The sequence below is a fragment of the Poecilia reticulata genome, linkage group LG22 (assembly GCF_000633615.1).
Source record: "Poecilia reticulata strain Guanapo linkage group LG22, Guppy_female_1.0+MT, whole genome shotgun sequence".
In the NCBI taxonomy this organism is placed as follows: Eukaryota; Metazoa; Chordata; class Actinopteri; order Cyprinodontiformes; family Poeciliidae; genus Poecilia; species Poecilia reticulata.
In genome coordinates this window covers 16,786,152-16,807,625 of record NC_024352.1, presented here as the reverse complement: position 1 = coordinate 16,807,625, position 21,474 = coordinate 16,786,152, and the positions used below count along the sequence as shown (strand labels likewise).

The window sequence follows — 21,474 nt, the reverse complement described above, 5'->3', positions numbered from 1 at the left end:
CTAAAGCCAAGTAGGAAGTACAGCAAATGTGTGTAAGAAGGGAATCGATTCTGAATAAACCAAAAGATTTTAACAACTTTTTAGACTATAGTGGTGTCAGCATCTTATCATGCTGCGGATGCTTTTCTTCAGCCAGGAAAAGGCAGCCATTCAGACCCGATGAAATGATGGTTGAAGCTAAATACAGGTAAATCCTGAACACTTGCAAAAGACTGTTAAAAAAAAGAAAAATAAATAAATAAAAAACCCTGAGAGGAGGCTGAAAGTTTGCTTTTCAGCTGAAAAATTATCGTTATGGTTCAGGTCGGAGAGTGTTCTAGAATAGTCCAGTCAAAGTCAAGACCCATGGTAAATCCAATTGCAAATCTGTAGTAAGACTTAAAAAAGCAGTTTACACAAACACAAATCTGACCTCACTTAGTTTTAGCCATTTTGTAATGAAGAATAGCAGACATTTTAGTTTGCTACATTGAAAATTGATGGAGACAAACTCCAACATGTTTGAAACAACAAAGAGCAATTTTGTTGTACTAGTGGATGCTACATTTTTAGGTGTGTATTGTAAAAAAAAAGAAAAAAAAAACATGTACTATTTTCCTCTTCTTCACTATAATGAGCACCTTTCTGCTGGTCTATCTCTTAGGATCCCAATGAAGTACACTCAGATTAGTCATAACTTGTCAAAAGTTAACAGATGAGACTATTTTTGCATTCCATTATACAGGAAATGGAAATTTAATTAAAATAGAACACATTCCTTCAAATTTAATCAGGAATAAGGCGAGATTACAGCGTGAGATGTTGCGCTTGACGTGTCATTAACCTGCAGAGTGAAAACAATTTCAAACTTCTTCCTCTTTTTCTGATCTCCACAGCGCACAAACGAGACGTTAACAAATCATATAGCTTCCAATAATTTATTAAAGCATAATTTCGTAAAGCCATTTACAAATTAAAAAAAGAAACGACACACACATCTCTCTCTTCCTCGTTTTTTTACCCCCCCAACAAGCACAATGATTCACTATGCAACGATGATAACAAGCGGAACAGGATGATGGGCTCAGCTCTGGCCGCCTGCGGCTGATAACAGGAGCCCTTGTGATGGAGTTGCCCTTGAAGATAGATTTGTGATCAGATACTGTTGACTTTTAATTTCAAATTGCATTTTTTTTTTCTTTTCCACAAGCTGATCTCATTTCAGAAGCTGCAGGGTGAATTTCTCACACTAAGCCAGCAGAGCGAGCAACACGGATCCCCCTCCAGGTTGCTCCGTAATTATGGCTTATGAAATTAAATGATCCCACTTTTCAGCATATGTTAGCCTGAGTCACTTGAAACTAGTGAGAAGATTCTAAATATTATTATATCTGGTTATTAGAGGAGTTTTTGTGGTTTTTTTTTTTCAGATAATTTAACTCCACATTTAAAACTGCCTGGTTCAGTGTTGATTACATTATTCAACAGAACAGAAAAACATCTTTGTGGGTGTTATAACTGGGTCTGATTAGAAGTCTTAAATTTCTTATGTTACTGTTTTCCATCTTTGCAACAGCACTGGTCATTGTTACCCTTAAGAAAACAAATATATCCAATTTCTTCATCTTCTAATCTGCCAGTAGCTCGTGTGAAAAGCCCAAAAATTAAATGCATTTGGAGTCAAAACTCTTATTGCCCCTAACGTTGGGTAAAATATGTTTTAAATAAAATGCACCATAACAGCTGCACGATGTTTTAGCATTAGAAAAATGTCTTTGTTTTTGCTCTCTGGTGGTCATACAAGTCAGCGATGCAGCCCCCTAGCTGTAGTACACTTAACAGACCCGTTCCAACCTGTGGTTTTTGCATGAATAGCTCCCTAGGTGAGCCCTTCCTTCTGTCACCTCCAAAGCCAATCAAAAGTCACGTAAAACTGGTGAATATAAATCCTCCCCTGGAAACCAGAAACCAACACTGGCACGTCTTACTGGTAATATTCTAAAGACTCGGGATGTTTTCAGTTCCCTCCAAACAGACATTGAAATACATACGATACATAGAGTAATAAATAAGCTCCATACCTTCCCATTACGATTCCCATGCTTTTTTTACCTTATGCAAACTCACAATTACAACACCATTCCTTGCAAAAAAGTGATCATATAAATACATCTTATTTTTAAAGAATACACTCATCACAACACCTTCTCTTTTCTCTTTTCCATTTCCCAGCAGTCTGCTTTAACACTCACCCACACAGCAGCAATCCAGATATCACATTTAAGGACAGATAATATAGAGGGCTTATACAATAATAATAATAATATCATATAGACAATAAAGTGTCAAGTTGAAATGTTCAGAGTGGAAACACAAACTGGAGCTTGCACACATGCGTTTTTAATAAATTAGAATATCAGCAAAAAGATAAGTTAGTTGATTAATTAAGTTCAATTAGTGGAAATCATGTATAGAAATTTACCACACAAAGACATATTTCAAGTGGAAATCGTGACGGCTTAAAATTCAGCTTCTCCAGTAATTTGAATATTACATAAGACCAGTAATTAAATTTTTGTGGCAAGTCATATAGGAGTGTTGCTAGAGAAGCTGACTCTTCACAAAGTGCTTTTCACTTCACATTAATGAAAAGTTGAGTGGAAGGAAAAAAGGTGAGCAAGCGAGAAACTGAATTTGTTGAGTTTTTCTGAGCCGTGAAGCGTGATGGTGAAAACAAAATCCTTTTGGTTGTATTCTAATTTACTCACTTATTGATGCATGTGTCCTGAGCTCCTCAGTTTAAAAAAAAGAAAGAAATTTGATTAAGCAGATAAGACTATAGAGTATTTTATGGCTCTTGGTAAAGTGGGAGAGTGACTCCTGCAAACGACGACAACGGTAAACTTGTCAATGACTGAAGACAGATGCAGCACAGCCTTTGTTTCCGCTCATTTTTACTTTTCCGTGAGTCACAGCGAGTGAACGGTGCACATCATAGGCATCACAGTCCTCAGACATACAGTGATAATTCTTAATATAAATTTTTCTGCATGTATTTTTACATGACAGGCATCACATTGTGTTAGGTTATGGCATCTCTAGGCTTTACAGTGCAGTAGCCACCAAAAGGAAAATCAAATCCACTCTGCAGTATGTGTATGATTCATACAAAATGATACATTTGTTTCATTTAAGTGTACATAGTTGTGACTATACAGGGCTATGCAGGCTGTGTTACATCTTCACATAAATAGATATTAGTCTTTCTGCGGAGCCAAATGCACATGAACTCTGCACTGACTCCTAATGTCAGGTAAGCTTCCACAGAGCCACCTTGAATCTTTTCATGACACTCACAGACGCTTCCTGTTGCTGTGTTTTCTTCGTGGCCACATGGTGGCACTAACGAGTAGGACAGGGAGGCGTAAGACTCCCAGAAGAAGAATTTTTTCAGTTCTTTTACTCAAAGGTAACACTGCTGACGTTAAAGATAAAGACTGGAAACGACACCAAAAAAGCAAGCAAGAAGAAGAACTAGAACTTAATGGCAACAGAAAAAAAGATGCCATAAGAATAAAGAAACACAAAGAGAAAGAGAGAGAGAGAGATTGAAAATCGGAGGAATGAGGGTCAAACAAAGAAAGGGTGTGGTTTACTTCTTGTCTGGCAGTGCGCAGAGAGAACGGAGAGGCCTCCCGGACTAAAACTGGGTGGCTAATTTGTGCTTGTTATTGTTCTTTTTCTTTCTTTTTTTTTTGCCTGAAAAGGGAACAACAGAGCAGTGTGTGATGTGCTTGAACATCTACATGCATTATTACAGCTGGGGGTGGTGTATGTTTTAGGTGAAAGTCCAAAACCACTTGTTTTTGTCTGCCGTGCTCGTTTTAATCTCAAGTAAGACTCAGGCTTCGTTTTCCATGTCTCCCGAATTCATTTAAGTTGACTCAACCTGTTGGATTTTCTGGCAGCTGCAACTGCCTTCATCAAGACCCAAACACACAAAGAAGGAGCCTGCTGCTGCTGCTGGATGGATGGACGAACCGAGGAGGGGCTTGGTGATCACCTGGCCCAGGAACTGGAGACGCTGCTCACGGACATGATGCTGCAACGCTTCTTCACCATCATGTTGATGTAGGCCTTCATGATCTTGGTGATCTCTCCAACCTGCAGAGGGAAAACACGAGTTGGACTATGACGTCGTCCTACCGACAATGGCGGTTTTTGGTATGAGCTATGTGGCATTCTGCCAGGGCAACACAACATAAGGGGCAGTATACAGCAAAATAAAAATAAAAAAACGTCTTAGTTGCATGTTCAATCCAGGAACATCTCTCAATCCATCAATCAATCAGTAAGACATCTGACCTTTTTTCTAACCAACCATAATTCAAAAGCTTAAATATTTAGATTCAGCTGGGTCATTTCTGTCTATATGAATTATTGTAAACATTTCTGGGGGGGTTCTCAATGTTTCGAAAAGGTTACTTTGTACGGCAGAAGAAGGTTTCACAGTTTACTTGAATAACCCAACTCTGATTTTCTGTCCGTCTTGCCTAAATGAGATGGACTTGTGAAGCACAAAAGGTGTAAGAAGGCATAAAAAGAAACTATTGTAGGAAGTATATTGACAGCGTATTAATACAGACTGTAGTTTCTGGTGTTGCATAAGTACCAGAAGGCTACAGTTGTGAATGCAACTGGAACTGTATGCAGTATTATAGATATAAAAAGCACCACATTATTTGTTGACTGTGTGCTATTTTAGTGCTCATCGTTACACAACAGTAAGTCTGGTGATTGGCTAACTCTTCATAGCTACATGTCTCAAATCCAGTGGAACGATACATGCAGGAAAACTCAGTGAAGTCTCACCTGTGGAGTCTCGAAGTACATCTCTCTCTCATCCACGATGATCTTATAGGTGCAGGGCTGCGAGGCTCCAAAGAAGGTTATGTGCTCATACTGGAACGTCTCCAGTGGTTTCGGGTCACCTCGCTTATACACAGAAACATTGTCGGCACTCACACCCAGCCACAGATCGTTAGGAAACCCGCCTTCTTTACACTGCCAAGAGAAGATGTTTTTTATTTTTATATCACTATCCTGACCATGACATCCATCATCCTCTTTATTTCTCACCTCCACGTCGAAGAGAGTGGAGCCGTATCCGGGCCACTCCTTGATGATGCTCATGTACTTGAGCATGGCCTGGTGCTGTGGCATGCCCTGCAGGCGGGCCCACTTCTCCAGAATGCTGGTGCGCGTGGCAGACGTCTCCTCCTTCACCCACATCTCCAGCCTCTGCTCCCCTTCCACCTGAAATATCGAATGGATCTCTGTCAAACAGCAAACGGTGGCGGCTGGCAGGAAAGTGAACTTAAGGGGGCCGCAGTCGGAGAAGCCTGGATTAGTACGATTAACACTTTTGCCCCTTTTTTTCCCCCACATTGTTGTTAATGCAGATTAAGGATTACGGAGGCGTACCTTCTGCTTCTTCAGTGAACCTGTTTTGCTTTTCCTGAGGGAGGAATCCCTGAAGGTGGGAGTCTTTCGTTTCTCCGTGCTGGCCCCGGTCCCGCCCTGTCCCCCGATGGTCCCGATCACATCTCCGATTCCTCCGCTGCCTCTCGACCCGGCTCCGCCTGCCGCGCTTACGCCCGGTTTGGTGGACTGCAAGATGCGATTCCGGAGGCGTCCGATCGGATAGACGCTCCCCAGGCTCCATCCAGCCCGACCCGCCCCATCGCCGTGGAGATACTGGAGACGTAAAGCTGCCAGGTGCTGCAAAGTCTCCTCCGAGGCAGGGAAGTGGCCGCTGATTAATGATTCATGAGCCTGGAAGGAAAAAAACATGATTATTTTCCAATAATATTCTAAATTTATCCAAACTTTAGTCTTTTTTTCCAACAAGCTGTTTTTTAATGTGTAAAATGTAAAACTACATTAACACAAGTTAATACAACTTGTTCCCATGTAATGCCTGGTAGACGTCATTTAGGTTACTGTGGATATTTCAGGATGAAAGGAAAAACCTCCTGACTTACTAAAACACTTTAACAATTTGCATACCCACTAAACTTTGCGCTGCTGAGGCACCACCTGAACTCGTCTGATTAACATTTCTATTAAGTTATTGTGCGTAGATTTTTTGAAATGCTAAAGAGGTCAATGATTTTTACCAGAAGGAATAAAATACCCACAGTGTCTTGCAGAACTATTCATAAGATCAACATTTTACTATCTGACCTACGCACAGAGAACTTTGTGGAGCAGAAAACAAATACCACAACCTCCAGCTGAGAAATGTGGTGGTGGCAGGACCATGCTGGGAAGATTGTAAGAGCTGATTGTGAAAATGTAAAAGAGGTTTGAGGAGTTGTTTCCTTTGCCAGTCGTTTTTCACAACAAATAGAATGCAGTTAGTTATTTTAGATTAAATCACACCTGTTCAAACATGAATGCAAACTCCACTCCCTCCTTGGGCATGCTTTCCACATCCAGGAAGCAGTACAGCTTGAAGTACAGTTTCCACTCTCCCTCCTCCTCATCCTCTTCACTGCCTGCCAGTCTGAACAAACGCACAAGAAAAATAGAAACATCAGCTCATTACGCAAAATCAATCTACAATCCTAAAAGGCCTCTAGTCGCACTGTAATGTTTAAGGAGACCGACTTACCTCTCAAACTTGGCCAGAACATCCGCCACAATCACTCTGCTCTCCAGCGCTCTGTCTGTGAAAGTGTTGTGTTCGAATAGAGAAAACAGGTTCTTGCTGTCCTCCATGGCCAGACCTCTGATGAGCTTCTCAACAACCTGCAGCAGCCAGAAATGTAATGTTTTTTGGTTTGTATATATTGAGGAGATGCACAAATCTACCCAAAATTAATAACTTTAAAGCTTTTCCTTGCAGAATCCTGACCTATTTCTTGTCTGTTTTTGGCTATTTGACGCAACCTGACCTCATTAACGTGACATTGTGTCCTTGTAAGATTATTGAAATTGGTACTATGGAAGAAAGAGATTTCAGCACCATACTCTCATTTTAAAAAAAAAATCTGAAGATGTAAAATCGACCCATTCTTTTAGCTCTGTTGCTGCAGTAAAACCCTCCAGAGACGTTCGGTATGTGAACATTTGTTACACACCTCTCCAGCTGTGGTGTGCGAGTTAATGGAGATCTTGCAGGAGCCTCCGCCGTGGCAGTACACGGTGGTGCTCATTTCCTGCCTGAGCAGCAGGGCGGCGATCTCCTCCTGAGACGGGACAAACTCACGAGTCTTGGTCTTCTTCAGGGACTCTCCGATGAAGCTGGCATAGCGCTCGATCTCGGTGCCGGGATAACGCTCCCGTACCCTGAGCCACGAACATATACGTTTTTGTTTCCGTACAAAGAGGCTTCGGTAACCGGAGGCAAAGAGTTCCCGTTACCTTTTAAGGTGGAAGCGGAGGTATCTGAGGATGGCTCGACTGGGCAGGAAGGTGCAGCTCATGCAGGTGAGCAGGTGCCAGTGTGCCAGATTGGCTGGGCTGTTTGGTTGAGGCACATGATTGGTCTGCTTGATCACCTGACAGTAAACCTAAAAGAAGAAGAAAAAAATAACCATATAGCCACACGATGTTCTAGCAAAGTATTTACACCCTTTTACATTTTGTCATGTTTTAACCAAAATTGCTGTAAGGAAGACATAAAAAGTCCCACAGGAAGACTAAAATTAACTGAGGGGAAACTGATTAGAGTTGAAGGGAAGCCGGATGAACATAATAAAGTCCAGAAACAAAATCTGTTGGAGGTGGATGCTGGAGAAGTTCTCCGTCTCTAATTTGACTAAGGCTGAGAGCATTTTAAAGACGCATGGGGAAAATTTGAAGTAGTTAGATGTCTCAAGCTGGTAGTGAGATGCCAACAAAGACACATATTAACTTATGACGGAAATAAAATTGTACCTCATCCCTGAGAGGGCGCAGATCCTGGCAGGTCTGCAGGATGCCCTGAATGATGGGCACCGTGTCTGCCAGCGTCTCCATCTCCTGAAGCGAATTGAAAACTCTCACCGCCTCGTCCTGCAGACTGGCGTATCCCTGCTGCCGATGTACTGCGCACAGAAAAATTAACGTGGGACAGAAAAAAAAAGAGAGTAAAACAGTAAAAAAAAAAAGAATACCTTGAAGACGGCAAGAATAAAAGATAAAACCATGCAGTCACGTGGGATTGACATGCATGAAAACTGGAAGGAAAAGCATCTTTTAAATGGAGTCACTCACAGCTGGTGACCTCTCCGTAAGGCAGCGGCAGCAGAGGCGAGTGCAGCGGATGCTGTGTGTATCTCAGGATGGGGTTCCTCCTGTACATCTGCTCCACTATTTCTGCATTCACACTGTTCTCCTGAAGAAATGAATAACAAACTCTCAACTCAAATACAGGTATCAGCTCATAGATTTGAGCTCGCACTCCTATCGTGACTTCATCTTGCCTTGATATCTCTGATGAGCTGCAGAGTCGGGGTTTCGATCGGAGTTTTGCTTTCGATGACTCCCAGGATTGCAGCCGTCCATCTCATGGCCTCGTTCAGCATTTTGGTATATAGGCGATAGCAATGCTTCCTTCCATACACAATGATGTTCCAGTAGCCTTCAAAGACACAGTTCAGTTACTACTTATGACGCCCTTTCGGCAGCTTCCCCTCATTTCCCGTTCCTCACCAGTCTCCTTGTGGACCCGCTCATCCGGCTGAATGACGGAGCAGAGCGAGTTGAGGACCAGAGTCCCCATCTTGGACGAGTTTTTCTCTGCGCTCTTGTAGTAATCCAGAGAGTTGTGTGTCAAAACAAACCACCGTTTCTTCAGCTTCAGGGACGTGCTCTTGGCGTTCGTCTTCATCTCCTTGTGGAGCCAACCTGAAGGTGATGAAAGGGGAGGACGAGATGAAACCTCAAAGGTCCCTCAAGCCATACGCTCAGACTTTGAGAAATGTTACCGAAGAAGTGTTCCCTCAGCTGTAAAATTTCTAAAAAGAACAATAATTTCTTTCCCACAAATGTAACGTACTCAACTTAAAGGTTGGCTCTTTTTAAACTTTCTATTTTATGTTGTAGAAATGAAAGATGACTTTATTTTAAAGTCTTTTCCCAAAACCCTGCCAGTAGCGCCAATAAAGGTGGACTGCACTCAAAGGTTGCAAATATTTTTAGGTTTCATTTCCTCTTACCTCTGACAAGGAACTCCTGTCCATCTATCCTGGCATCTCCCTTGGGTTTCTGCAGCAGACTGATCCAGTGATGCATCTCCTCGGGTGTGTCGCTGTTGCAGTGGATCACCCGGTTTGCCGTAATGATGACAAATGAATTTGGGCTGCAAAATGCAAGTGAAATGAGGTCAGATTAGTCTTTCATTCATAATGTTTTTGCTCTACACTAAGTTGGATCTTCCTACTCAACGGTTTGTCTTATCCCTGCAACCATTCACAAGGGAGATATCGATCATCACAACACTTTAAAATTTGACAGAAGCTACTGCCACAGCTTTAATGTTTTCAGATACCATATAGCCTATATATGTATAAATTATATAGATTTACATAAATATTCTGTGTTTTTTTTTCTTCAATACTTCTGCTATTCTCCCTGGTGTTCTGGATGTCGATTTCTGACTTGTGGGGGCTCAAAGGTTCACCCATTTTTTCAAAAGCTGCATTTAAAGATTGATCACAAGCTCTCAAAGAGATTATTAATCTGGAGTTTCTCTCTAAACTTCCAATGTTTTGATTCTTGGCTCACTTTTGCTTGTGACCCAATGCTATACTGCGCTGATAAAAGAAACATTTACCGCCTGGAAGATGTTTTAATCTTTACTCATGGAAAGTAAAATTAAAAGTGATCCCTCACTTTTGTGTGAGACGCAACGTCACAGCTGTGCCTCTCTAAGCAGCTGTCGATATCATGTAGAAAAAAAAGTCCCTATTTCTGTAATTTGGGGCATATTTTTGTTTGCCTGAAAATGGCATAGAGATAAAATCCTCGTTTTATATATATGAATTGGATGTGCATTGATTCCTCTGACTTACCGATCGGGGTTGTCTGATGCACAAACAGAGTCGATAAGCCCTACATCAAGAGTTCCCTGGAAAAAAGATAACAGGCAGGGTTAATAACCACAATAAAGTTTGCATTATCAATTCATTAGTTCACTCAAGTAAAGACTTACAACAGCATTTTTAGGATTGGCCTGCTCGTGGGACATGTCCAGCAGCTGTTCAGGAGTGCACACTCTCACCTTGCTAAGCACATTAAACCATCCACTGTGCGGGCAAAGAGAAAATTCAATTACATGTTACTAGCTTAAAAAAAAACGCTGTGTTTCCATTTTCTGCACAAAGCTCCATGTCACACCTTGCATCTTCTGGCGACTCGGCAAACACCTGGTACGTCCTCTCGTCTGTCACGATGTTCAGAGCGTTCTCTTTCTCATGATTGTCCACGATCTCCCTGCAGAGTCACAAGCAGGTCAGCTGCTGGCATCAACAGGTTGAACGTTTGAATAAATTTTTTTTTTTCATCTGGAAGTTTAAGGTTATACTTGGCCGCCCTGATGTCGATGGTTCCTTTCAGCTTCTCCTCGCTGTCGTTCTCGTAGTACATCAGTTTGCTGTCTCGCAGCACAAACCAGCGCATCTTCCAGTTTCTTAGGAAGAAGAAACGGCGATTAGAACCACCTCGTTTACTTTTGAGACCGTTCGATTGTACCGCAGAGTTTTTTCAGTGAGCATCTGTTGCAGGGTTTTATTTCGTTAGCATGCAGGCTGAGCTCAGTAGTGACTACAACAACCTCCGGGAAAGAGTGGACAGCCCTCCTCCCTTCTTGTAGAGCCATCCGGACTTCAGGGACTCCTGCTTGGACCGGAACCACATGAACGTCTCGTCTTTTAACACACACCAGCGCCGCTTCCATGGGATCATCAGACCAGCTGAAGGAGCACAGAGAGCACAGCGACAATAAAATGCTTCTTAAAACAGCGGCCTCGATCCAGCCAGTAAGTTAACAAAAGGTTTTTTTTTTATCACATGTAATAATTTTTGCCAGCTTCTGCAGCCGAGGATCAGACCGCCAGGGTTCCCTCCCTCGGCTACCGCCCATAGCACAATGCACCCGACCCCGAGGAGGCCTCCGGGAAGACCCAGGACACGCTGGAGGGACTATGTCTCTCGGCTGGCCTGGGAACGCCTTGGGATTCCCCCGGAGGAGCTGGAAGAAGTGGCTGGGGAGAGGGAAGTCTGGGCCTGCCTTCTGAAGCTGCTGCCCCCGCGACCCGACCCCGGATAAGCGGAAGAAAATGGATGGATGGATGGGTAATAATTTTTGCTTACTTACAAGAAGGTTCTTGATTTAAATGTACTATTTGGTGGTCTGTTTTTTTCACAAAGGAATATGCACTAACAATACTAACAATAACATGTAGTCCAATGCAGGCTTTAACAAAATACAACATTTCTGTAAGACGGAGAAAAAAGAAACAAAAAACATCAGATTTTGGTTTGTGTTTATCTGGGACAATGACAGGAGGAAGTAGCAAAAATAGAAGGGCGGGGTTTATACAGATGTACTCTTTATGTGAGGTGTGTAAAGGCTGCTGTAATAATAGTAAGCTTATTATAGATATACAGAAAAAAATAATAATTAGAAAAACCTGTATTGTATTTTTTTTTTTATTTGTTGGGAATATGTACGCTTGGCAGATTTATTTTTATTCATCTACAAAGTCAAAATTATTATTAAAAATAATAAAACAATGTATTATCTCCATTTTTTTCTTTGGCTTTTTATTAGAAAATGGAGAGTGGATCAAAATTATTTATAAACCTTTGGCATTGCAGCACTAAAATCCTTCTTATAACCGCATTTGCTTACTTCCATTGACACTTTATTTATTGATGAAACTGAAAGTCTTTAAAGTTGGAAGGCCTCTTTGTCATTACCCTAATCCTCAGCTGATTTTCTATCAGCTTCAAGTCAGGAATCTTTCTGAGGAAACAAAAACAGACTCATTTTAACTCTAAAATGTTAAAAAAAAAAAGAAAAAAAAGAAACGGGGGGGAAAAAAGTGTTTATATTTCTGCATTTTTCTGTCCAAGAACTTTTCTAAAACCTAAGAAATTCATAAAAATGAAAGACGTAAGGTAAAATAAACACACCTTTCATGTAGAGGTAACCATGGAAATATGGCGGCCCGTTTCCGTTGAGCAAAGTCACGCGTCCGTTCGTCACCTCTTCATCAGTGTCCATCATGCCATCATGTTCATCTTCGCTGTCCGCGTACTGCGACATCAAACAAAAAAACATGTCACTTACCTATAGACACCCGGAAACATTAAACAAATACAGAAGATATAATTCAACATCATCTTATCAGAAGAGTGACCAAGAAACAAAAGGATTTGCTGTACAGCTGCTCATACATGTCTGCGTGCGCGCGTGTGAGGAAGCGAGTAAGTGTGTGTCCTCACAGAGTCAGAGCTGCCTCTGTAGGACTCCACGCTGGTGTTGGTGCAGGTAGACTTCCTCGGGTGCTCCTCGTCCGTCACGGTAGCGCTCCCGCGGTTGCTTCCAGACACCGAGCTGTCGTCCCCGGCATTGACGGAGCCCTCCTCGTCTTCCTGGTCGTAGTCCGACTCCGTGTCGGCCGGCATGCTGTAGATGGGCTCCTCTCCGTCCACCAGGCTCTCCACCATGCTCACTTTCCTCTCCGAGTCTGTTTTTGTTTCCTCCGTTTTCTCTCCCTCTGCCGGAGGAGGAAGAGAAGAAGGAGGAGGAATGGTAGCCCCGTCTCCAGGTGGAGGGAGCGGAGGAGGTGGAGGGATTCCAGCGGCGGGGTCGCTGTCTGCTGGAAGTGGAGGAGGCGCGGGGGGAACGGTTCCCTCTGCAAAAGCAGGCGGAGGAGGAGGAAGGTGAACAAATATGTCCTGATCTATGGGAGCGTCTGACTCAGCAGGGGGTGGGAAGTCTGGCAGGGGGATGCACTCCTCCTCTGCATGGAAGCCTTCGTCCACATCCTCCTCTTTCGAGGCCCCTCCAGCTGTGCTCACCGCCTTTGCGGTTTTCGCCTCCGCTGCAGGCTTGGCTCCGACTGCTTCCGCAGAGGGGTCCACGCCCCCAAAGTTCAGGAGGTCGATGAGCTCCGTTGCCTTCCGGGACGCCTCCTTCTTCATCCTCTTGAGCTCAGCGTCCCGACGCAACTGCAGCTCCTGTTTGGACGACTCGCACAACTGCGACACCTCGTCCTCCCGCTTTTTCTGCAGGCGCTCGATCTCTTTCTCCAGCTGGAGGATCTCCTCCATTTGACGAGCTTCATCCTTTAGGGAGGGGAGGGAAAGAGATGAGTTTTGTAATTCAAACTGAGGATAGTAAGCTACAGCATCAATAACTGGGTGTATTTTAGTTTGTGTCTGACTTTTCTGATAAAGGTGCATTGCAAAAATATTTATAACACTTTCTCTTTTCTTTTTTTTTACAATTGGTTATATTAGAAAAGCAAAATGTAAAAGTAGTGCATGACTGTTAAGTGGAAGGAAGTTTTCTTCTGTTTTTTTTTACAATTACAAATCCAAAAAGTAAGATATTAATATAGATTCAGCCTCATTTTATCTAAAAAATCCTGAATAAAAGTCACTGTATTAATAAATAAAGGCACAGCATTAATCCAACTTCCTATGGAGGCCCTACAGTTAACATTAAAAAAGCTCAATATCCATAGTTAAATCTGGGTTAGGATATAATACATTTTGGATCTCTCACAAAACACTGCTCTATCCATCATTCAAAAAACAGAAAGAGTATGGAACATGTGCAATGTTGTTTTTGTCAAATCAGACTAACTGTGTGACAAAAACAAATAACCCTTGAAAACACAGTCCTTGCCTCTGTTTCCTCTCACCTTCTTATCGTCTTCATTAACCTCTTCGTTTTCCTCTCCGCCCGACTTCTTCTTCTCTTCCTCCTCCTCCTTCCTTTGCTCTTCTTCCCTCTTCTTCTTCTCCTCTCTGAGTTTGCGAACGCGGGTGCGGGCCACCTGCCCTCGCCTGTGTTTCTGCAGCACCAGCGCCGCCCTGCGCTTCTTGACGAACTGTCTGCGCTGGACGTGCCTCCGCAAGTGCTTCTGCAGAACAACAATGCTGGAGCGAACCTGTTTGAAACGCTTCCTGTCAGGAAAAGCAAGGGGGGAGGAATACCACTTAGAACCAGTACAAACAGAGAGGAGTCACCATCATCCCTCAAAGCATCGATTTGGGACGGCACCTACTTTGCAGAAAAAGTGAGGAGATGGGCTCGGATTATCATGGCAGCTTGACGCCGGATTTCATCTCTGTCTTTCTCCAAACGCTGCTCCAAAGACTCCTTCATGAACACCTACAGGAACAAGACAGTAGAGATATGAAAAATATTGGTTCTCAGCATTCCCTGGAATGTACAGCTAAAAATAGATTTTTAGTGCAATATCCAAAAGACAACTTTTCAAATCTGCCCTTAAACTCTCTACGAGACTAAGATCACTAAGATCACGGCTCTGTGACAGTCAAACCAAAACAATTTGGTTTAACCACTTTGTAACTAATTTGGTGATGCACCTTGGGTTCACATTTTTTCATCTATTTTGTGAAGTGCACCAGTCCCTCTTGCAGAAAAACACCCACACAACCTGATACAGGCATCCTCGTACTTCACAGTGGGGATTTGTTGTCATGCTTGTAAGTTTTGCCATTTCTCCTCATTGTGTGATGAAGGTCATCAGTTCAAATTCAGATTTTTCAAATGACATGTCATCAGAAAATTAACCTCTTTGACCCTCTTCTTCTGGAGTTCCTCCTCTCTGAGTCTTTCTGCGCATGTTGGTGCAGGATTTGTTTCACCTTGACACACTAAGCTTCAGCCTACTTCTTTACGAGGTTGTTGCATTTGACACTAAACACCTTCAGGCACCTTCAGGCATGTGGAAATTGTATCCAGACTTGTGGAGATCTGCAATTCCTCTTCCTGATATTTGCAAAAATCACATTTGTATTGATTTTTTTTTAAAGATGTTACACCAAGAAATAATGAATTTCTGGTTTTCCCTCAAAAATACATCCACAGTTTTGACTCTGTATTAGTCAAATGTTGTGAATGAACCAATCAGAACAGACATCATCAAAAAGTAACATGTCTTTTTATACAGTGTATATAAATATCTGGTTTCAACTATCTGACCAGTATTAAATGTAAAATCTCAAAGGATCTTTCAGCTTTCAAAAAACTTGCCTTGGTCTTTCCCAGCTGCCACTCCTTCTTAGTCTTATCATATTTAGTTAAGAGATCAGTGCTTCTTTTCTTGTCGTCCCCCGCTGCTGGCACCTTGTCGTTTATGATGATTTTATACCTGACGCCAAAATAAGACACAGTATGAGACAAGAATAGAAACAACACGGCAGAGAGCTACACAAAGACTCTAGATGAGTGTAGACAATAGGGAGACGTGCCGTGAGAAAAAATCTTTGAATGTTCTGCGAACGGGGAATCCAGCGCGACGGATCTTCACCGTCTCCAGCATCCCTGAATATCTTAGCTGGTTCAGGACGGTTTCTGGGTCAAACACGTTCGGATTCTACGCAGACAGAATAAACAACGTTTAGAGACTCTAAACAATATAAATCCCGATAGAGAGAGAAAACGATTGATGTCAATTAGAGGAAAGATATGCCCAGATACAAACAAAGTGACCTTTTCCATGTTGGGCTTAATGCAGCGAATGAAGAACGGATTGGATGCACTAAGTGTGGCCATGAGAGCATGGAGGGAGTCCTGGGGAGACAAAGCAATGAAATGATATAGATTTTTTTTTTCACATAATGCAAAACAGCCCCATTGGTAACAGAATAATACAATTCATTACTTACCACTTTAAATAATAAATCAATAAACCATTAAAATAACTACTTTGCGAAATAAACAATTGCTGATTCCTTAGTTATGTTTCTGATTACCGGACGTCGCTCTGTCTCCTCTATAAAAGGAAACAAAAGTCGATAACTCACCCTGAACTGGGAGCTCACTGTGGGCTTACGTCTGGCTGTCCCCATCTTCTCCTCATTGTTTCTGCTGCCGACCTTCTCAAACAAGTCGTAGATGAAGTCCAACCTGAGAAAAAAGAAACGCTAGGAGCTCAGTTAGGCAGTGGGAATGCTACAGGTTGTGTCTGTATGACTTACAGAAGAAAATATCATATTCAAAGCCCATTAACCACAGAAATAATTAGTCCTTTACTTGTTTTCATTAAATATTTCAGAAAGATTGGAAATCTCTTTAAGAGGGGGGACCAGGCCAAAGGAGTTGCGAAACGAATCAAGGTTACAGCATATAAATACCAAGAAATAACCCATAATAAATAAAAGAAAAACAACAATTCAAAGCAACCTCTCCAGAAAACCCTTCATTTTTATTATATTCTTTGTGTTAAAGAACTTTTAGTCAATTACTTCCCCTTATTGGGGTCTAGAAAGTGTTTGTAGAGTTTCCTTATGGAGAAATTATGAACATTTGAATTAATTTATGCTTGTTGTATTTTTCTTGTAGACCACATCTGGTCATATTAAAGATTCAAGTGAACCTCAGAGGTTTCTTTCATCTTCTATTGCTTATAATCATTACGCCACAGCAATTATTACTTTAAGATCAGAATAAGAAGGCATCTGGAACATTGAAGAGTTGAGTTAGATTATCGAAAATACTGACTGGGGCATTCGTCATTTTAAAGACAGATACAGAGCGTACCTCAAATGTCCCGGTTTGACAGAAAATGATCTGTTTTTGAGAGTTTAAATCTCCTACCTGCTGTCCTTGAGCATGTTCAGGATGTCGTCCCTGAACGTGTCTCTGTTTTTCTCCAAGATGCCTCTCACATCATACAGCACCTGCCCAAAACACACACTTCCCCCGGTCAAAATAATTACGTGAGCAGATTTGCGAACATTAAAAACCGCTCATTTATCCGTAGCTCACCTCTCCGGCATAATGCTTGATCCCAAACTGATGATCTGCAACCCTGGGCTTCACATAGTAAGGGTTTGTCTGCAGGAAACGGACAACAAGTGCAGCAATTACAACACAAACGCAGCAAAGTAGTTTAAACTGTGGCGCATTAAATAACTCACAGAGTGTCTGCTGTGCAACTTCTCCAGCAGAGTGAAATCTGTTCCTTTGGGGAATCGGCTCTCTTCGTTCACAAGTGCCAACAGGCCAAGTTTCTGACATCGAGGAAAACAAAAACGGTTCAAACCGCCTCTGCATCACAGAATCAACATCAACATTTTACATACATATCAACAGCAATGTTTCACACCTTCTCTATGAGGTCGAGACACTCTGCATTGTCCATCCAGTCGATGGCATCCCACTGAACTCCTTCCCTGTGTAACAAACGCATCCGAACTGTCACACATTGATGAAACGAGCAGCACGTTTTGAGCTGAATCTCAACGGCTCGTTTTTCGGCATCACCTGTTGTACTCCAGCTGCTCCAGGGAGAAGATGTGCTTGTTAAAGTACGCCTGGAGCTTCTCGTTGGCGTAGTTGATGTTAAACTGCTCAAACCGATTCACCTGCATATCAACACATCCTCTGATCAATATACATGTCCAATTAAGCTTGGAAATGCTAAATTATCCCTGAAATACAGCATGCCTTGCATTTTTTCCTACGATTTAACCACAATAATAAGCATATTTTATTGGGATTTTATGTAAACAAAATGGTTTGTATCTATGAAGGATGAATTGTTTGAGTTCTAACCTCAAAGTTTTCAAAGCCAAAGATATCAAGGATGCCAATGGATTTGAAATTTTCTTTTCCCTTGATCTTCTGGTTAATCTTGAGGATGATCCAGGAGAAACACTGGGAGTACAGCGCCATCGAGACAGAGTCCCTGGAATCGATGGCCTGCAGTGATGTAGAAAAAGAGTAAGGACGAATGTCTGTGTGAATGTCTGAGGGAGATCAATCAAAAGTGGGGAAGGAGAATGCATTTATGTCCCTGACCTGTTCAATAGTGAGAGGGGAACAGATTTCCTCTCCCCTGAGGATTATGGATCGCTGAGTCAGGACTTCGGAGAGCTGGAAGGCGTCCAGACCCAACAGTTCACTGGCATTACTGACCACTGGAAGCGCAAGAGAACACGTTTCTGAAGTTACTCAAACTTGACCCTAAACTTTCTGAATCATTTTAAACTAACTGAGCGACAGCCTGACCTTGCTTGGTGGTGATCTGAGCCCCTCCTGCGAGCATGAACTCCATGTTGCCCAGCTGCAAGACTCCCGACAGCAGCTTGAACATGTCTCTGATTTCTTCCTCTGTAAACCCTAAAACCTTCAGTGCCTCCTGCACAAAGACGAGGGCATGAAACAGATAAAGGCAATGTTTTTATATACAAACTATATAAATACAAGCTTTCTATTTAAAAAAAAATACAAAAAACGGTGATATATTGACATTTTGAAAAAAAAAAACATTTGAGAAAGTCTGAGACTTTTGCAAGGTCGCTATTCGTTACTTCTTCGTGCTAATTGAACATAACCGACCATAACACTGTTGTACAGTTCTTTGTCATTCAGGCTCTTGTCCTTCAGACATCCTGATTGGCTGAGGTAGTGGAAAGATTCAGCAGGCTCCTCCAGGAAATACAGACCTGGAGAGACATACGAGACCTTCATGTGTACATACTTTATTTTCAGAATAACATATTAAGTCAAATGTGCTTTTCATCTCAATTTAGACCAATTGGTTACGACTAAAAGCTGATAAGTCAGCTTTTAGCTTTTAGCATACAGGAACACAAAAATTAGCTTTTCACATAAAATATAAAACTTCTTTTTTACCACGAGAAATTATTGTGTCATACGCTTAATCTTTTTATTCGTGTGGTTTCCATGATGAGGGAGTATGAGTTTCAAGAAATGTCTCCGCCGTGCCTGCTGCTAGCATGTGCTTGTTCTAAATGAAAATTAGCAATTTCTTCTTTTATTTCTAATTTTGACTTCCAATGATTCACTTCCTGCTAAAGCGCCCCCTGGCGGTTGAAGAAAAATCCACAGAAAAGCCTCGCCGGGCTATAAGCCGCATGGTTCAAAGCGTGGGGAAAAAGTAGCAGCTTATAGTCCGAAAAGTACGGTATATTAAAAAAAGGATCTTTGTCAATATTTAGAGGACTTACTTTTATCCTCATTACTGGCTCCTGCCAGCAGAGCATAGAAGATGTGGTAGTTTCTCTCTCCCGGGTTTTGTCGTACCACACGGTTCTACAGAGAAAAAAAGAGATTTCAATTACCATTATATTTAAAAATTGATTAATTACTCCATTTAAAATAAAAAATGGCTTGAAAGATATAACGTATATTTACCTTTTCCAGTAAATCTGAAAGGTAGAGTCAAGGAAGCAACTATGGCTGGAATAAATTTTTTTTGTGATTATTATACTGCCTTGTTGCTGAATTGTGCTATAAAAATAAAGAATAAATAAACATAAAAAAAAAACTGTCGTTCCACGACATACAGTATGGATACAGTCGATGACGCAGCCTCCTTGGATGTTGCCGCACTCTGAGAAGTGAAGCTGGATGAACTTCCCAAAGCGACTGGAGTTGTTGTTGTAAACGGTCTTTGCGTTCCCAAAAGCCTCCATGATTGGACTGAAAAAGGAAACAAGAATCTCCTGTTTTTATGTTGTTTTACTGAGCATGTAGAAAACGCTTCAGCTTTCTGGAAGACAGACAATAGAACCTCCATCATCTCCAGTGTTTCCTGTAAGGATCGACATTTTTTACACAAAACTCACTCAAGTCAAAGTAGAAAAGGTGCATTTGAAATATTTAATGCAAAGCATGGAGGACTACTTTTTTGCAGCAATAGCTCAGTCATTGCTGCAGTCATTGAATTAATTTTCTGTCTGCTTTTATTGATCTCTCAGATTATTATAAGGAATGCATAGTTGCCTTTTCCTTATAGTGCTACTTCAACTTCCTGAGGTTTGCAGAAATTAGTTTTTGTGCAGCTCTTGCTAAATCTTGCAGCTGAGTCTTAAATATAAATACATAGAGGCCTGAACATTTTCACTCTCTTTGTTTAATTAATAACAGTTAATACCTGCAGACATGAAGGTGAATGACACAATCAGCTGATTAAAATGTAAAAACATTTGTTTCACACCTGCTCTGAACGATGGCCTGCTCCACGTGCGTAGTTCTCTCCGACTGAGGAGCTGCGATCGAGTTCTGGCTCATCACCGACAGAAACTGCAGCAGCAGTTTGGTGCTCTCCGTCTTCCCCGCTCCTGATTCACCACTGGAGAACATACACACACACACGCACACACAGCCCAAATCCAATTATAAAGCCAGTGACCTTCTGTGACATTCCAGTATCTCCGACAGGTCTGGTCATCTAATTGATAGAGGGGCTTGATTGCTTCTGAGATATTTCATTAGGTTCCAGTCACTTTTCATAACGTTGAGGGTAATTGAAAGCACTCAGATCAGACTATTTAGCTGCAAACCATATTGATACAGTGGTGAAGGATTTTTATTTATTTATTTATTTATTTATTTATTTATTTATTTATTTATTTATTTATTTATTTATTTATTTATTATTTAAATAAAAGATGAAACAATTCATAAACTTTAATGTTTCAGTTTTGTTTCTTCAGCAGCGACAGAACGAGTTTAGTGTCTTTAATTAAGTTTCTTACCTTTTTTCAATACAAAGTGGCATGTTGTTGAAAAGTGGAAGAAAAAGTGTCCTTGGTTTTCAAAATTGTTTACTAACAGATCTGAAAAGTGTGGCACGCATCTGTTTTTTAGCCACCCAGATTAAGTATTCGTAGAATCTCCATGTCTTTCACGCTGAGCTGTATGTCAGCATTTGTCGACCCCGCTTTGTGTCTACAAAAGGCAATTTATTTGACTTGGCTTTGTATCATTTCAAAATGGGGTTGAATATATATGCAAGCTTTCCTTCAGAGATTTTTATTTGTCCAAAACGTCTTTGTCTTGATCCGGTAGATAAAATCATAAAAGTCTAGTTCGTAGTTGTAGACTAAATGCGAAAAGGTTCAAAGAGTATGCGTCCGATGCAACCCAGCGATATGATCTGAACCATCGACTCACCTTATGAGGACACACTGACTGTCGTGACGTTTCCAGATGCAGCGATAACATTCATTGGCCACGGCAAAAATGTGCGGCGGGAGTTCCCCCAGATGGTGCTTGGAGTACAAGTCCACTCTGTCCAGATCGTACAACCCTGGGATCTGTTTATATGGGTTGACAGCAGCCAGGATACTTCCAATATTGGTCTGAGAACAGACAAGAAGAAGAAGAGTTTCTGATTCTTTTGGGGGTTTTTTAAAGCCATCTTGAAAAGCCTTGATACGCCGCTCAATAATAAATGGAACATTTGGATTAATACAGCTTTCTGAACC

At 41.6% G+C, this 21,474-nt stretch overlaps 1 protein-coding gene across 4 annotated transcripts in view; it reads right to left on the bottom strand.

The window, feature by feature from the left end:
• Positions 1-903: 903 nt before the first annotated feature.
• The window catches only part of myo10l1 (myosin X, like 1), a 44,264-nt gene continuing 23,693 nt past the window's right edge, over positions 904-21,474 (bottom strand). The window contains exons 4-43 of one of the 4 annotated variants that reach the window (XM_008399741.2): positions 21,161-21,348; positions 20,202-20,336; positions 19,560-19,684; positions 19,397-19,410; positions 19,210-19,294; positions 18,578-18,684; positions 18,248-18,377; positions 18,038-18,156; positions 17,792-17,938; positions 17,501-17,601; positions 17,343-17,409; positions 17,155-17,247; positions 17,003-17,071; positions 16,832-16,914; positions 16,039-16,141; positions 15,725-15,805; positions 15,484-15,608; positions 15,266-15,383; positions 14,271-14,377; positions 13,905-14,169; positions 12,430-13,323; positions 12,166-12,289; positions 10,799-10,940; positions 10,553-10,657; positions 10,366-10,461; positions 10,181-10,274; positions 10,041-10,096; positions 9,186-9,328; positions 8,680-8,874; positions 8,451-8,608; positions 8,242-8,362; positions 7,924-8,072; positions 7,408-7,556; positions 7,125-7,332; positions 6,656-6,792; positions 6,424-6,547; positions 5,464-5,814; positions 5,119-5,295; positions 4,852-5,043; positions 904-4,143 (exon numbers count right to left, since the gene is read on the bottom strand). In XM_008399741.2, coding sequence (XP_008397963.1) covers positions 4,039-4,143; positions 4,852-5,043; positions 5,119-5,295; positions 5,464-5,814; positions 6,424-6,547; positions 6,656-6,792; positions 7,125-7,332; positions 7,408-7,556; positions 7,924-8,072; positions 8,242-8,362; positions 8,451-8,608; positions 8,680-8,874; positions 9,186-9,328; positions 10,041-10,096; positions 10,181-10,274; positions 10,366-10,461; positions 10,553-10,657; positions 10,799-10,940; positions 12,166-12,289; positions 12,430-13,323; positions 13,905-14,169; positions 14,271-14,377; positions 15,266-15,383; positions 15,484-15,608; positions 15,725-15,805; positions 16,039-16,141; positions 16,832-16,914; positions 17,003-17,071; positions 17,155-17,247; positions 17,343-17,409; positions 17,501-17,601; positions 17,792-17,938; positions 18,038-18,156; positions 18,248-18,377; positions 18,578-18,684; positions 19,210-19,294; positions 19,397-19,410; positions 19,560-19,684; positions 20,202-20,336; positions 21,161-21,348 — 5,982 coding nt within the window. In that variant the 3' untranslated portion in view covers positions 904-4,038. The remainder of the gene's footprint in view (positions 4,144-4,851; positions 5,044-5,118; positions 5,296-5,463; positions 5,815-6,423; positions 6,548-6,655; positions 6,793-7,124; positions 7,333-7,407; positions 7,557-7,923; positions 8,073-8,241; positions 8,363-8,450; positions 8,609-8,679; positions 8,875-9,185; positions 9,329-10,040; positions 10,097-10,180; positions 10,275-10,365; positions 10,462-10,552; positions 10,658-10,798; positions 10,941-12,165; positions 12,290-12,429; positions 13,324-13,904; positions 14,170-14,270; positions 14,378-15,265; positions 15,384-15,483; positions 15,609-15,724; positions 15,806-16,038; positions 16,142-16,831; positions 16,915-17,002; positions 17,072-17,154; positions 17,248-17,342; positions 17,410-17,500; positions 17,602-17,791; positions 17,939-18,037; positions 18,157-18,247; positions 18,378-18,577; positions 18,685-19,209; positions 19,295-19,396; positions 19,411-19,559; positions 19,685-20,201; positions 20,337-21,160; positions 21,349-21,474) is intronic. The other 3 variants (XM_008399742.2, XM_008399743.2, XM_008399744.2) reach the window with 3 other exon arrangements.